Source organism: Gopherus evgoodei, chromosome 10, assembly GCF_007399415.2.
Source record: "Gopherus evgoodei ecotype Sinaloan lineage chromosome 10, rGopEvg1_v1.p, whole genome shotgun sequence".
Taxonomy (NCBI): domain Eukaryota; kingdom Metazoa; phylum Chordata; order Testudines; family Testudinidae; genus Gopherus; species Gopherus evgoodei.
In genome coordinates, this window is record NC_044331.1 from 5,098,792 (window position 1) to 5,115,846 (window position 17,055).

Consider the following 17,055-nt stretch of genomic DNA (forward strand, 5'->3'; position numbering starts at 1 on the left):
CAATAAATGTCTCCTGAGTACTGGGATGAGACCCATCCAACTTATTCTCCCAAAATCTCTGAGCTAGACCTCTAGCAGTATTTCTGTTGGCTCAGATGCAGAGGAGAACAACTGCAGGCTCTTTACATCAATCTAAGTAAAAATATAAAGTGAATTGATATAACAAATCACTTCATGCTATTCCCAGCACTCACCCTGCGGTGAGATAGGTCACTGAATTTATCTCAGATCTTATTCATGGAAATTTGGTGAAGTATTTTATACAAAAAGATGGAATGGAACTGGTGGCTCCTTTCTGAAAATTCTTGCATCAAGCAAGAAACGGCACTTGTAATGTAGGATCAGAGCAGCAAGCATTTTTTATATTTATAATACACAGTGCTTGTCGGAAACCCAACATTTTTCCCACTCAAAACTTTGTGCGGAAAATGGCCATTTGAAACTTCTGGTCCAAAAATTTCACTTTTCCACACTAAATATTGAAACCAGTCAAAACAAAAGTTTCTCAAAGGTGGGAAAAGGTGGGAAAAAACCCTCAATTTTTTCATTCTGTTTTTCAGTTGGAAAACATTAAAAAAGTGTGAAATGGGGTTTTTCATCACACTTCCCTCGCAATTTTTAAGAGAGGGAAGGGAGGAAATCCCTGAAAATCCAAAAACTGAAAATTGAATGTTTAGGTTTTTCAGTTTCCAAAAAACTGATATGAGATGACAGTCGAGGCAAAAATTTCTTTAATTTTTGAAATACTGACTCTATTCATTTATAATTTACCTGCAGGGAAATTTTTATCAAAATTGATATTTTTCTGTGGAAAATTTCAGCCAATTCTAATGATATTCAAGAATTGTATTAAATTACAAAGATGGTGGCCAGGAAGGTCTGTACTGGGCTAGGGTAAGTGAGAAGAAAATATTAAAGGCCTCTTATTTCAGATCCTAACGTTTAGATTGGTTGTTATTCTTCTGTAAGGCAACACCATCACTGGATTCTCAGATAACACAGTCTCTGTCAGAAGTTCTGTATTTTAATCCATATGTACCAGTTATGGCTGCCACATCTCTAACTTCATCCTTAAATCAGCACACAGAGAGAAAGCAAGAGAGACAGTGAGCACGCAGTCTCTTCATTATCATTATACTCTATAACCACTGAACTTTCAGAAGGGCTTGGGAATACCACTTTCATTTTTTTATTTTTTTTTGGAGTAGCAGCGTTGCACCACAGAAACCAGCTGAGGCCTGTAGTACTAACTCGTCTGACCATATGGTATGTGGTTATTTCACTTGCAGTGTCTGCATCAAGCCTCTTGTAGAGCCAACACTGAGGAAGAGGACAATGGATTTCCAGTATACCAAACTCATAGATAACAATATGCATACCCAATTCTGGACCTTTGCCCTATAAACTTCCTGACCTCAATCTGAATATCCACACAGCACGAGTAGCCATAGATATGTTGGGGGGGGGGGGTTAAGTTGAAACAAACGAAATAGGAGATCACTTAGTATTTGTAACTTTCACTAAAAACATGTGCTTGACAACTAAACCTTTGAACCAAAAAAGTCCTTTCAAGTGGACTCCTTGCCAGGTGCACTCACATTCCCTCTGATCTGGAGAGACCACCTGCGGTGCAGAGAGAAGGGAGCTCATTTCCCATGGCCCGTTCAGTCTTTGGTCTGTCTTCTGACACCGCTAGTTGAGGGAGGAAGTGGGTGGGGGTTTTTTTGTTTTTGTATTGTCATCTACCCTGTTGCCACCACCAACTCTTCATTTTGGGCAGATCACCCAACAGCGTGTAGATGGCAATAAGACTTCCATCACTACGGAGAAGTTTGATTAGCAATGTGTCATTTCGCTTATTTTAAAATTACCTACAACTCAACACCCCACAAGAAATTAAAAAAAATATTTTTTTTGAAACATCCACAAGCTATGAACTTGTCCAAGAACAACAAATGTTCATCTTGTAAATCCTGGCTGTGTCCCTTTCATTTGATTTCAAATTATTACACTTTCTGACTCCAGCTTCAGAGACTACAAATGGGTTACTTGTGCTTAATATGCTTTGGCTGCCCGTACTTAGTCTTTGCTACCAGACACCACACTAGACATCCTACAGATCGACCAGCCAAGCAGCATGGTTTAATAACCATTGCCTTTGTTGGAAAAAAACATGCACTGAAGCCTGATTCCTAGAGACTCCTTACTGATGTGGGTGAGGTGGTTGCTATCTGCAGCTACAAAAAGCAATCTGGATTGTTTTTTTTTTGTTGTTTAAAATGTTGATAAACAACATTGGAAATTCCAATTGACTCACAAGCAGCACACTTGAGCATAAATGATGCAGTCAAAAAACCAACCCGCCAACCTCCACAAAAAACCCTCTTCCTTCTTAGGCTTTGACAGTTAAGCCAAAGAAAAATGTTAGTACCACACAGATATATATATCCAGCATCCTTTAAAAAAAAAAAATTGACTAGCCCGAGACATCCAAAAGCAAGCCAGGCAATGCCTGAAATTCTGGAGTGCTGTCAAGATACTCTGTGCCAAGGCTGTAAGCATACGTAAGCTTTGTGGCTGTGGCACTTTAAGAGTAATCTGAAGTGGTCTGTGTCTACTGGCTTAAGTAACATTTAGAGAACGGATCCTGCAGTATGCAGGGTTGTACGAGGGTGACCACTGAGAGTAATTTCAAAAGGGGTGAGCCCAGCAATATGGTTAGATCTGACCCCTCTGTCAGTCTACATGAAAATAAAGAGCACAATCAGATACACATTGAAGATATAATGCAAGTTCAGAAATACACTCTCCAAATACTCTGGTTTCTCTTAAGCTTGTATAAATCTTTTGCCTTTTGCTAAAGATTCCTGTGGGGAGGAACATTTATGAGTTTCTACTCAATTTTGTGAGGCTTCACTTTGGTAAGGTTGTTTTGTTGTTGTTGTTGTTGTTTTTGTTTTTAAATAGAGGGGAGGGATAGCTCAGTGGTTTGAGCATTGGCCTGCTAAACCCAGGGTTGTGAGCTCAGTCATTGAGGGGGCCATTTAGGGAACCGGGATAAAATCTGTCTGGGGATTGGTCCTGCTTTGAGCAGGGGGTTGGACTAGATGACCTCCTGAGGCTTATCTCAGAGAATTATACAACCTTGATTTCTACACCTTTCATTTTCCTCTTATTTATTATTTTAAATATCTCTAGTTGATAGGATGAAAACAGAACCACTGATATGTTGGTATAATACTAAGGCCTGGACTAGGCTCTTGGTGCCTACAGATGAGCCCTGCAGAGGCCTACACTGCTGCCTAGGTCCCCAGAATGAATTCGGCTGTTCTGGCCAGTGAAAAGGGCCTGTCTTAAGCCCACCCCTGAGTTCAGGTAGTAGTAGGACATATATGGGAACCAGAAGGCTTGAATCGGCACCATAACATCCCTGAGCTCACCTTGTGTCCCCATGGAGGGGTCAGCTACAATCTGTCCCTAAGCTCTTCAGTCCAGGGACTGTGTCTATCTGAGAGGAGTGCTCTGCACCCCTGCAGGATCAAACAGAACAACTGATCCGGTACGTGAGCACTATGATATCGACACTAATCATTTCAAGTATATTGAACTCACTTCTGTAATCTGCCTCTGTCATATTTTAAGTGCTTCAGCACACCACCTGCTTTTTGGTCTACTACTGTTTCTTCTTTCCACCCTTTCCCCGTCTCACCTTCCCCACTTTGCCCTTGTGCTCTCCAAAACTCCATCACCCAACACTCCATTACCAATCTCACCCCCTGCTCAATTATCTCAATAAACAAAATTTATAAGGTGGGGCGGGTGGTTAGGGCACTAGCCTGGGATCTGGGTTCAGTTCCCTGCTCCACCAGACTTCCTGTGTGACCTTGGGCAAGTCAGTTAGCCTCTCCATGCCCCAGTTCCCTGTCTGTACAATAGGGATATTCATACCATCCTGCCTCACAAGGGTGTTGCGAGGATACATACAATTAAAGATCGTGAGGCACTCAGATAATAAGATAATGGTGGTCAGATAAGAACTTTAGATTGACAATAAGGAACTAAAATTATATAGTTGCTTACTAGACGACTGAGTTTAATTTAAAACACATTTATTAAAATAAGAACCAGCAGGATGCATTCCTGGCAAACCTGTGATCATCAGATCTTAATTTTGTTATTGCTCTCACATTCATTCGCCCTGGCACCCTCACCTCCCCTTTTTTTTTTGGTCTGTCACTGCATCTTGTTTTATATCCAACCCTACCTTGTAAGTGCAGATCTCAGTATTAATTTTGAGCTTCTGTGAATCACTGTCACCATAATAAATGGGAATCAGCACAAAGAAGCATTAAATAATGCCACAACATCAGGCAGTAATGTCATCATTAAGATACCCTCCGTATGCCTATCACTATAATTACACACAGTTCTGAAGATGGCATACTTACCCAGATTATTATGTGCTGGGGACATAGGATTTGGAGATAAATTTGGAGAACCTGAAAAATCAAGATGATAATGATTAAGCTGGTAACTGCATAGAAAAAACAGTAAAACAGAAACATTAGTGCTAACGTGGGTTTTTGGTTCTAAAGATCAAACCAAGGGCATTTATGTTTTTGGTCTAAGAATATTGTGTTTGCTGCTTAAACCCAATGTATATATATGAAATATGTAACAATCTTGGAATTCTTAAGCATCCCATGCCCCAGTTGAACTTCATTCTGTGATCAAGGAAAGCAAGACTTGCAGTTTCCTCAATGGCCAATTATTATTACTATCATTATGATACAAAGTAATATTGCTAAGCATCTTCACGCTGCTCCAGGTCTTCATTGACCAGAGACCCAATTTTCAAAACTGTGAACATAGGTATGTGTGCTTCATTTGCATATGCCATTAATATGACTGCATGTACCATCATGGCAACTATACACAAAGGTGACTACTTAGACAACTACAGCTTTGACTTTCTGTTTCCCTGCACTCTATGTATTTAGTCACACTAGTGCAAAATTATTGCAAAGTGAGTGTAACTCCCTATCAGAGAAGCATGGTAGCATGTTATGCTCCAGGGGTTGGCAACCTTTGGCACGCGGCTCGCCAGGGCGCTTACCCTGGCGGGCTGGCCGTTCTGTTTACGTGCCGTGTCCGCAGGTTCGAACGATTGCAGCTCCCACTGGCCATGGTTCGCTCCTCCAAGCCAATGGGGGTGGTGGGAAGCAACAGCCAGCATATCCTTCAGCCCGTGCCACTTCCCACCGCCCCCATTGGCCTGGAGCAGCGAACCACGGCCAGTGGGAGCCGCGATCAGCCGAACCTGTGGACGCGGCAGGTAAACAGATGCTTACCCTGGCGAGTCGGGTGCCAAAGGTTGCCAACCCCTGTTATGCTCACTTTGCCCTGGTGAAAATTACCATATAGGTAAGGGCCATGGAGAATTAGGTGATTAAAGGTAAATTTACAAGCAGAATTACCATAGTTGTAGGCTTTATCATTCTAATTCTGTATGGGAAACATGCACATATATTTTGAACATCTGAACAGAACTGGTTCCAACAAAAAAAGGAGGCATTACACTGGAGCTTTGCAAGAAAATATGAAGGCTTGGCAGGTATGAGCGCACATTGCAGAGCCTTGCCTTCCACTGAGCTCTGCTAGCTTTTTTTAAAAATCCGTTCTTATAAAAAGAACAAAGTCCATGATATGTGAGGGAGTGGAAGACCCACAGAGAGAACAGATATAGCATTGAACATAAATTGGGTATTTATGGTATCTTCTCGGCCATCTCTGTTCCAGTATTTTATCCCAAAAGGCCCTATTTACATTCCGGATGTCAACCACAGTACCAATAATTGCATGCACCAAAATGGATTGTGTCAGTAGGCTCATGTTTGATATGGACAAACAAACCCACGCTTGCTTCCTCCATCTGTATCATTGTGGAGAAAGACTGTAAATCTGTCATTCTTCTTTTATAATTCCACATGCACTCTGAAGTCCAAGTCATGCACAGAAAGGGAGCTGACTGTGCGCAGTATCTGCATTAATTAGGCCCTGCACTCCCTTTGTTTGAATGAAGCTCATATTTGTGTATTGCTCTTTTCAAGCAGTAACCATTTTAACCAGAGATGTGTCTTTGTTTTTCAAACACAGCTTTTACAAACTAAGGGATGGATTCAGCAACTCTTATTCACAAGGGTAACTCCAACATCAACAGGATGTCTTGGGTAAGGATTACTTATGTGAGTGAGGGCTGTAGGTCCTCATCTGTTTAACTACCTTGTGTTCATATATCTTAGCACTAATTCCAAGAGCAAATAATCTGGATACACAGCCCAACAGTACTTGTTTAAATGCCACAGAGAAACTGAGAAGGGGATTGATGGTTTATGGGGAAGCATTTGCTAAACACAAAGAATGCAGTCTCTGAACGTCTCAATATTCATGGCCCGATATTCAAACACACTTACTTGGCCATTTGCAAGGGCGAACACTTGGTCTGATCGCACCATTGCTTTCAATGAATGCGCTGACTGGGTACTCAATTTGTGTATGCATGCACAGTTCTAATAATAAGGACCCAGACTAAATGCAGACAATACAAACTTCTGACTGCAAGGAAAGGGAGGAGGCCAGTGGTCAGTGCTCCACTCTCCTGTTTACTTGTGTCTAGCAGCTGGTGCTGTGGGGCACGGGAGTGCATGGTGAACCTTTTTCCATGGGTTTAAGGTGTGTTATACAGTGTAGGCCACCCTGCGGAATCCAAACTGCATCTGTCCTCCACCATTTTTGCCGCCCCAAGAAAAAAAAAAAAAAAAAAAGCTACTCAGACTGCCAAAGTAACAAAAAACAAACAAACAAACAAACAACAAAAAAAATCTAGTCATCAGCACTCAAGAGATATAAAAATGGCCCTCAAACCAAAATCCTCTGCATGTTATAGCGTAACAAATAAATATGCAATATAATGACATATTTAAAAATATAGGGTCAGATGCCAAGGCCCTTAGTCAGGGAACTCGCTGGTGGCCTAAGAATTAAGTAAGAGTCTCAGGATTTGACCCAGAAAGCTAAAGGAAATGGCCAGAGATGACCCACCTGCATCCATGCTGTGGTTCATCTGATGGTCACTGGTTTCTCCATCCTCACTCAGGTAACCTGGAGGAGGTGTCTCTGGAAATCAGGAGATTAAACTGTCAATTACAGTTGATTGCAGAGTTCAGACATTATCAAAATATATCTCTCTGATCTCTGTTCATAGCAGACTAATGAAATACTTTATAAAGAGGGAGGGAACACAAGAAGGTGAGTAGAGGTCATAGGAGGCCTTTTTATGATAACGAAGCAGAAATTCAGGATTTTAGTTTCAGATACAATTTCACAATGATTTTGCAGTTTTCCTTCCTCCTGTTTTTCTCCTCTCTGAATTGCACCTTCCTGGACCGCCAGTATAGATGAGCTGTAGGTCTATAATGGATACACGCCCTTATGCAGATATACAGTAAGATACGCTAAATAGCTTTTTCAGATTCACTCAGCAAAACACTCTACAATGTATTTTAAATCCATCCCACGGAGGGGGCAGAGCAGAATGTACAGCAAAGGATTTAAGCAGCAGTGCGTGCGTTTTTGGTTGACGACAACTTTGGTTAATAAACCACTGATCTATAACAGAGATTAAGAATGGGCTCTGTCTACCTCAAGATCTGAACACAATCTGGTTCAGCCAGTTAGGGAGCCCAGGAGTTCTAAAGGTTAATGAGGAGGGTAATGATGGAATGGAGAAAAACAGAGCTCAGCAGTGTGCCACATAACCCTTGGGGCCTAATATTAAACCTACAGGACATATGTATCAGTCATTTACTGGGCAATAGGCCCTTTCTTCATCCCCTTTGTTTGCTAGATGGAGGCCATACAGTACCTGGAATGTAGTTGCTTTGTGGCTCTATACCTGCCGGGAAGTTAGTGTTCTCTGGAATGGAATGACTATAATCATCTAATGGCGGGAACTCTGCTGGAATCTCTGTGTGTCTTGGTACCAGCACTGGAGGTAAAACTAAACAGATGGAAAAAAAACAGAGCAGGACAGTGACATTAGCAGCAAGTTTATAACATGACACCTTACATTGACCCAACATGAAATATTGGAAAATGAGGAGAAATCCAGCCCTTGGAATAACATTCTCACACATGCAGGTAACTCCAATCAGCATTCAGAACTATGAAAGTGGCTCCAGGAAAGGCTAGTGGTGAAATGTTACTATCTATTACTAAGTGCTGACAAGATGTTTGGTGCTGTATAGGACACAAAAATAAAGACAATCCCTACCCTGAGATATTAGCAATTTAAGAGCGAGTCACAGAGAAGACAAGATACACCAAGAGATGAAAAAAGAAAATTATACGTTAGAGCAGAGTTAATATTTTAGGGTCTCTGTATAGAAATCTAGAGCTGTTCTGCTGACTGACACGGAAAGATAGACCAGCGAGGTCCTATTAGTTACAACTCTGGATATAAGAGAGAGTCTGAATCTCTCGGAGGCACAGGAAGCTAGGGACAAATAGAGGGTTTGTTCAGGGAGCAATCCTTAGAAACAGCTACACTCATCAGCAAAATATGGCAGGAACTTTATTGTTATTTAAGTAAATAAAGAACACCCCAGGAAGAGAATTAAAGGTTGGACTCTTTCTATGGGCTTGTCTACACTACCCACCGGATCAATGGGCAGTGATCGATCCAGTGGGGGTTGATCTATGGAGTCTAGCACAGACACAATAAATCAACAGCTGAGCGCTCTCCCATCGACTCCAGTACTCCACCAGAACAAGGAGCACAAGCAGACTCGACGGGAGAGTGTCAGCTGTCGACTTACCGCAGCGAAGACACTGCAGTAAGTAGATCTAAGTACGTCGACTTCAGCTATACTATTCACATAGCTGAAGCTGCATATCTTAGATGGACCCCGCACGGTAGTGTAGACAAGCCCTGTATGTGCACACAAATAATATGTTTGGAGCTTGGCAGGAATACAACCTGCTTAAACTTAGATTTTTTTGATTTGTGTGTGCTGAAGTTTCCCTCTCATCACCATAAATAAAGATGTAGATAGATGCACTATTTCACCACAAGACGTGGGAGGGAGCTAGGGAGGGGTAGCTAATAATAGAAACCTTTTGGTTTTAAAGCACCACGCATGCTATTTTTATTTTGTCCTGAAACTTTAAACAGACTCCTGCCCTTGCATGGAGAAGCTGAAATACCCAGAATGTCCACAATACCTGGAGTCTCCACTCTTTGGTAGTGATAGGGGTTGACACAGACTTCATCTTTCTTCATGTTAAAGGCATACTCGCACATCTCCATGGCACGCAGCTCATGGTGGCTATGAAGGTCTGGCCAACGCCACAGCCGGCAGTAGATTACATGGGGAAGCCCTTTACGGTGGGATACTTGCAACCGGCCATCTAGTGATCTGCATTAAGAAAATAATGATGATAATGAACATGTATGTGTTTTGCTTTTCTTCATCTCAGAGATGTACAGTATTAAAGAAAACTGACAAAAAAGTCAACAACCGAACTGGAACTAATGTATATGTAAAAAACCATACAGATTATTGACCAGGCTCTGGCAGGTGCTGTGCAAAGGTACCCAACAGGAAGGCTGCAGCAAGCAGCAGGAGAATGAAAGCTGCCCCGATCTGGCTGCCCTCAAAATTCAGAGGCCACTTCTCTGCAACAGGAACTGCAAATAAGTATTCTGGGACATGGCCTAGATAGGTAAGGAAGTCTGGGTGTGTCAGTTTCTCTGACTCACAGATGGCTTTATTCATTAACAGCCCTGGGGCAGATCATTCATCCTCCTGGCAGGAACTAATCTGGGGGCAAAGAGAACGGTGCTGTGGGGGAGGCTGCTTCCTACCAGAATACAGCACATGAATGGTGCTTCTGAAACATACTTACTTGTCCTATTGAAGAAATCCTTTGGATAGCTTTAAGAATTTGGCTCTACATATGTAAAGACAATATGTTTTAAAAACATATTAATGAAAGGTTATAACTTTTAAAAAATATAAAAAGACATTATAGTCTATTGCATTGTGATCATTCACAATGCAGATGCCAAATAAAATTAATACAGGCACTCACATTTTTAAATGGCAACAAAAAATTACTTTATGCCAATTTCCCACACTTAAGATGCCTAATTAAACAGGGGGCGGGAGAGGAGAAATGAAATCAGAAGACCTGCTCCACAGTCTGTAGGTAAGAACATGAAACCTCTATGTTTACGTTTTTTTAAAAAATTATTATTCCTACACTGAGTTGTCCCCAAAAATCTATAAACAAATAGAATTATTTTCCCATTAAATCCTCTGTCTGGGTTCAGGAAGTAGTGATTATCCCGCCCCAAAGAGTTATAAACTAGCCTAAAAAACAGGGTGGAGGATAGCAGCCCAGCAAGACTCTTCCCAATGGCAGCACTAGCAGGACTGTTATAACATACACACACCTCTTGTAAACATCTTTATAACAAAGAGTGATGTAACAAGTAACGAATACTGGCTATAGCTGACCTGCACTTCCTTTAGCAATGTAGCAGAACTCACAGGTTGCAAATAACTGTATGCAGAAAGCCTATAAGGAATCTGTACCACCGAAGGGCCTGCTCTCACAGCTTATAAAAACACCCAGAACCTGTGATTATGTTACAGCCTGAAATATGGCTTAGAGCCCATGGGGCTTATTTAGAGTATACACATATTTCTTTATGGTGCTCCTCGGTTATTATTTATGGATCACACATTCTCAATGTGCAAAAATAGAGCAAGGGTGTATCCCACTCTTCAGATTTTTCCGTGAAGGGGAGGTCAAACACTTGAATATCTGGCATATTTACCAAATCTCCTTTCAGGCTGAGCTTTGCTGCTAACAATCTGCCTCATTCCTTCTTAGGACATTCTGTAGCAAAGTGGATCTCTGCTCCTGCCCTGAAGGGGTTAAAACAGCCCTGGCAAGGGGCTGTAGCTGGAGCCAGAAGCCTGGGCTGATAGCAGGAGTGGCTGCAGCTGGGGGCCATGCCCTAAATTGAGCCACAGGCTGTATAAGAAGCCCAGGGGAGCCAAAAGGAGAAGTCTCTCTCTGACTGGAGAGAGAGACAGGCCTGGCTGCTTGAAGACTCACCCAGTGGACCTAAGGAAGGCAGGGCTGAGGGAAAAGCCTTAGGAGCTGAGAAGCCCTAGGCCAGCAACTCCCCAGGCTGCAGGGCCTAATTCTAGACCTCCAAGGTGCTGGGCTTGCAGAGGGGCAGCCGGAGGGTGGGTAAAGGCAGCCAGGCCAAACCCCCTTTGCCTATGATGAGTGGCTGATACTGCAGTCTGCCCCAGGGCATGGGGGCTAGACAATGATTGGGCAGTAGCCAATACTGAGGCAAAGTGGGGATAGTGGGGTGAGGTTCCCTGGGAGGGGAGAGACCCAGTTAAAGGGGCACCGAGGTCCAGGGAAGGGCCTAGGGCCAGTAGAGGACAGGTGGCTCACTGGCCTGCAGAGGGTGCTCCGTAGCTGGAATTGAGCTAATTCCCTGAAGCAACCAGCAGGAGGAGCCGCGGGGGTGAGTCCACATGGTTACACATTTCAAGCAGGAAATAGGATTTTCAGGTGAAAGACTCAACAGAAGAAGGCCAAATATAAAATGTTTCTGAGGAAACAGGAAGGACTTGCATGTCAGAATAAAGTATTCTATCAAAATCCAGATGACCTGGGATGGTATTCGGGCACACTGGGTGCTTGACGGAAGGGAATTATTAGAAACAGATTAATAGAAATAGAGCAACCAGTTCAACAAAATCTACATTACCTAAAGTTATTGGGCCTGACTGGGCTTCCAGTGAGATACATGGGAGCTTTGGCATTGATTTCACTGGGAGCAGGATTAGATCTTTATTCTCCATCTGCTAGTTGATGATAACGTGGAAAATTTCTAAATTAATATCAGCAGGTTCAAAATAATTATTTTCGCACAGGAGGAGTTTGTTTATTAAAGTTAAGCAAAGAAACAAGGGACTAAATCAGACCACTTTTTTTCACTTCCTCGGTACTGACAATGTATAAAAAGTCAGTGTCTGCTAGGAAGGACAAAGTTATTTAGGGTAGTTCACCACATCTGGATAGAGGCAAAGAACAGAGGGGGAAAATAGCATACAGATTATCACAATCATCTCAGTCCCACAGAAAGCATAATCCTGACTCATTTTCCAACAATTTCCAATTACTGTTGCCATTACAGCAGCACAGACAGATTAGATTGACATTAATAGCTGTCTGCTGTACAAACTGAAGGGAAAAGTTAATCCATCTGTTTCCTCATGTGTCTTTGCTTTTTCAGCAAGCCTTCAAAGAAAAGAGAGAAGATCTAAAACAGATTATGCACACCTGGGATGACTGATGAGCAAGGATCATTCTCCTATACATTTGTCAGGATGGGACAGAGTTTTTACACCTACAAGGTGAATTCTCCCATCAGTTGGAGGGAATATCAATCTCCTCCCAGTACTCCAAGTACCCTTGGTAAAAGGTGCTGAGGAGAATAGGGGGAGGTGAGGTGAAGCAATGCAAATGAGTTGGCCTTGTATATCTCAGTCATTTCCTAGATGCCATGTGAGAACACATGCAAACTTTCACAGAGTTTCCAAATATCCAAGAAGAACAGCCAAAAAAAATCCAGGAAAGCTGTGTCAGTCCCTGTTGCTTCCCCTGCCTGTCTGTACCTATATTCCCATCGTGGCAGTACAACATGTGGTATACAAGAGAGGATGAAGATACAGGGAGGAGGTTAAGTTTATTTATTTATTTTTAAATCAAGTATCCTTTACCCCATACATGGGCTACTGGATTTTGTCACGTTAAATGAGAAACACATTTGTGTACCCATACATGCACAGTGACTGGTAGAGGGCTTGAACCTGGCAGCAAAAGCCTTTGCCTTGCTGTCTGACTAAATCAGTAAGTCTGCCACATAACACTAAGTCCTTGTCTACACTACCGGGATAAGTCGACCTAAGTTACACTGCATGAATAACATAGCTGGAGTTGACATAGCTTAGGTCAACTTACTGCGGTGTCTACACTGCACTGCATTGATGGGAGATGCTCTCTCGTCAACTTACCTTTCTCTTCTCATTCTGGTGGAGTATCGGAATTGACCAGAGAGCACTCTGCAGTCAATTTAGTGGGTCTTCACTAGACCCACTAAATCGACCCCCCGCTGCACTGATCGCAGTGGCATCGATCTCCGGTAAGTATAGACGTGGTCTGAGTAGATGGCTTTGCCTACCTGGAGTCAGCAACAAGAGATACTAAGCCAGTATCCTGCCTCAATACCCATCTAGATGTTTAAACCCTGGTACACTCAAACTCTGAATAGTTCTATTGTGATTATGTGAAACAACAACAGGCTAAAAACAGATAATTCACAGTGACTTCTTCTGAAGCTCCATATTTTTGTTAGAAATTATGCAAACTGTACAAAGTGTGTTTGGTATCTGAAGTTACTTGCAATCTGAGTGCTATTTCTGTGATAGGAAAGGAGGAGAGATGGACCAGTTAAGCGTCTTATCTAACGAAAACCTTTTGAAACAGAGCAGAATACATTTTATTTCAGAAATACTAATAATGAAAGGTGATAGAGGGAGAATTAAGATATGCACAAAACATTCCTATGAGTTAATTATATTTTCAATCTTGTGAAATCTCTCTTCAGCCCTCTCTGTAAAGGGATTTGGGATGGAAAACAGCCCCAATGGTGTCTTCTTGGGAAGAACGCCAGCTGGGTTGTAAGGCAGGCTTGCTTCCTCTGTTGCCCCATCTGATACTGGTCACTGTCTGAAGATGGGATACCAGACTAGAGGGACTGATCCAGCATGCCAATTCCTATTTTCTTATGACTGAGGGGTTTACTGGGATATAAACATGTTGCTCAGTAAGCTACCACAATCTGCTTAGCATCTCGCCATGTGATGCACTGCAATGATCCAAACAACATTAAATTAAATTCCTACTACACTGGTCTAAGTTGCTCATGCAAAGAAAAATATACTCAACGCACCACTGGCTTCCATTTTTTTTTCTAGTTTATTATTTATTACTAGCTTCTGGCAGCAGCCATAGCATGCTAGGTACTTTGCAAACATAAAAGAAGGCACGGTCCCTGCCATGATAGGACAGAGGCAAGTCTGACTACCAAAAGAAGCAGGACTGAGGAGAAGATTAACCGTACATCCTCCCCTCAGTGCTTGGATGATACTATGATGCATGGTGGGGAAAAGAATACATTTGTGACTCAGATGGGAAGAGTTAATCATTAGAATTTCTATCCTTCTGTGGCACCACAAGCTCTGTGTGAGTCTTCTCCCTGTGCTACTTTCATCCAATTCAAATGCACCAGAACACAGAAAATGCTGTAATGCATCCTCAAGTATTTCTCCAGGATGCTCCTTTCTGTAAAAGGGTTGGAAGAAACACATGGTGCCAACAAGCAGAAGCAGATGTCAATGACTAGAAAAAGGCAGTGGCTTTTGGAACAGCTAACTGCAACAACATAAAAGCTTTTGTTTTTTAGTTTGCTTATTTAACAATGCTTTCCAGCATAGGAGGTCTGCAGTTTGAGGCATACCTGGTCTGTACTAAGTAGAGTTCTGGTTGGCTGATATGGAAGGATATTTGGAGGCTGAAGCACTGAAACTGAAGTAGTAATTGGAACATGGGAGCCTGATTACCATACTCAATGGAAGTTTACTGACAACCCGAGGAAGTAGATGTCTCACACACACAGAGTAGATCTCTCCACAAAGCAGGTGCCAAATCTCCCTCCCCCCATCCCCACTAGTCACTTTTCATAAACCGTGACCTCAACTCTAAGCCTGAGATTTTCCAAAGCTGCCTAAGGCATTTGGATATCCTGTTCCTATAAAAACGAATGGGATCTGGGCATCCAAATCTCAACCACAGTGGCCATTGTCACAGCAAATATATTCTCAACTCAAGTGAAGACAAAAGTCCACCGTAGCCTTTCTCCAGTTCTCTGCTAAGCTGCTCCCTCATCTTCCATTTAACCAGCCTCTGCTGAGCAGCTCTCCACTTGTAGATTGACTTGATGCCAGCCAGGATACTGTTCCACACCCCTGGCTACTTCCCAGGATCTTCTTTCAGTGCTCAAGCGCCTTAAATGAGGTTGTAATGTTGGGTGATTTTCTCCAACTGCAGTACCATTTCCTGTGGCAGGAAATTATGTTTTCTACCACTGGCTGCAGCTGAACCTGTAAAGTGTCCCAAAATTGTGTGGTGGGACTAAGCAGCAAAGGGTGTGGAAACAAAAGTCTCCTATGACGCAGAGATTTTAAAGGCGGAGCTTTATGTGGTTATTCCAGGCTGCTGCCCAGGAGCAGCACATTTTGGTCTACCCAACATAGCCAGTGTATATTCAGAGGCAGCAATATAAGAATAAGTGATAATAATACATGTGAACTTGAGAATGGACCGAGATGTTTTCCCCCATGGACCATATCAGTCATCTAATAATTAGTCATAGGTGGTAAAATACCAAAGAGGGAAATGAGATCTAGATTCCAGAATACAGTCACTACATTTGTATGCCTGAAGAAGAGCATAAGTTACAGTTAACACAACTGCCCAGCGGCATCACCAGAAGTAATATTTTAGACTAGTGTTTCCCAAACTTGGGACACCATTTGTGTAGGGAAAGCCTCTGGTGGGCCAGGCTGGTTTGTTTACCTGCCGCGTCCACAGGTCCGGCCGATCGCAGCTCCCACGTTCCTCAGCCCACACAGTTTCCAACAGCTCTCATTGGCCTGGAGCAGCGAACCGCGGCCAGTGGGAGCCGCGATCGGCCAGACCTGCAGATACGGCAGGTAAACAAACTGGCCTGGCCCACCAGGGGCTTTCCCTACATAAGCAGCCTCCCAAGTCTGGGAAACACTGTTTTAGACTAAACAGATTTAAGAATGACCCTATAGTTTTTGTGTTGTTCAGATTCCCTTTTGTTACATAACTAAGAAAGTCTACTGGACTCAAGAAAGTGTTACTTCAAACTGTTTCCAAGCTATTTGCTGCCCAAATAGTATGGAGCAGTAATGAGTTTTGGTGGTAAACTAAAGAAAACACCTAAAGTAAATATTTTTCACAACCCGCTATAGCTTTCTGCTGACTAAACTCTGCAAAAGTTGAGCAGTGAGAAGGAGAAGGTTGCATTGCAGAATGGGAACTTGGTTTGGAGGACTAATGCATAAAATGTGGTTGTGCTATTAAATTGTTCTCTTTGTTGTGAGATGCTGAATGCCCTCTTACCCCCTGAAGTCAGTGAAAACTGAGCATGCGTCCCACCTCCCAGGAGGACTCAGCACCTTTCAGGAGTGGGACCTCTCTCATTTCCACTTTTCCTCATGTAGCATTTTCAGGTTTGTCTTAAAAAAGACTGGATTGTTCAATCCTCTCCTTCAACCATCTACCCTACAATTATTGGTGAGGGCAAATTAAATCGCTTTAAAGCAAACAAAAGTCAGCAGTGCTTAGTACTACACATGATGCACAGTTGTAGGGAGATTACTGTCAGGGTGGCTAAGTTCAAAATTTGGCCTACCTTGAGTCCATCCTGCACAACACTCCCTCTCCTTGCCACATATACACACACACATTTGCAAAGTGCACAACACTTCTATATCCATTCTCATTTTCCAAAAAAGCCAAATGCTTCAATACTCCTTACAACAAATAAATACACACCAAATCTAACTGTCAAACTGTACAATAACAAACCAGAGTGCATGCGGAATGAGGGAGAGGGTGGAAAAAGATAATTGAAGAAAAATTATTTAAGTCTCAAGCTTCCAAGAGGTTCTTATTAAAAATAGTGAGCAGAAGTCTGTTTTTAAAATGACAAGTGGTTTGTTAGTATGCTTTTAAAATGCACCATTACCAAGAATTATATCTACAGGTTGTGTTTTTCTGTTAAGCACCAAACATGATAAGTAGCTCCTT

The 17,055-nt window shown here is 42.4% G+C and overlaps 1 protein-coding gene and 1 non-coding gene across 6 annotated transcripts in view; one reads left to right on the forward strand and one right to left on the reverse strand.

Moving 5' to 3' along the window:
• The window catches only part of SMAD3 (SMAD family member 3), a 237,156-nt gene that overhangs the window by 18,798 nt on the left and 201,303 nt on the right, over nucleotides 1–17,055 (reverse strand). For 4 of the 5 annotated variants that reach the window (XM_030578208.1, XM_030578213.1, XM_030578214.1 and 1 more), the window contains 4 exons: nucleotides 9,283–9,476; nucleotides 7,925–8,059; nucleotides 7,102–7,176; nucleotides 4,449–4,499 (listed from right to left, as the gene is read on the reverse strand). In XM_030578208.1, coding sequence (XP_030434068.1) covers nucleotides 4,449–4,499; nucleotides 7,102–7,176; nucleotides 7,925–8,059; nucleotides 9,283–9,476 — 455 coding nt within the window. Of the gene's footprint in view, nucleotides 1–4,448; nucleotides 4,500–7,101; nucleotides 7,177–7,924; nucleotides 8,060–9,282; nucleotides 9,477–11,761; nucleotides 11,766–17,055 lie in introns of those variants that run through there. The other variant, XM_030578215.1, reaches the window with a different exon arrangement.
• Nucleotides 2,814–2,929, forward strand: LOC115659282. Its single transcript, XR_004002504.1, has one exon. It is a non-coding gene; the product is annotated as a U5 spliceosomal RNA (small nuclear RNA).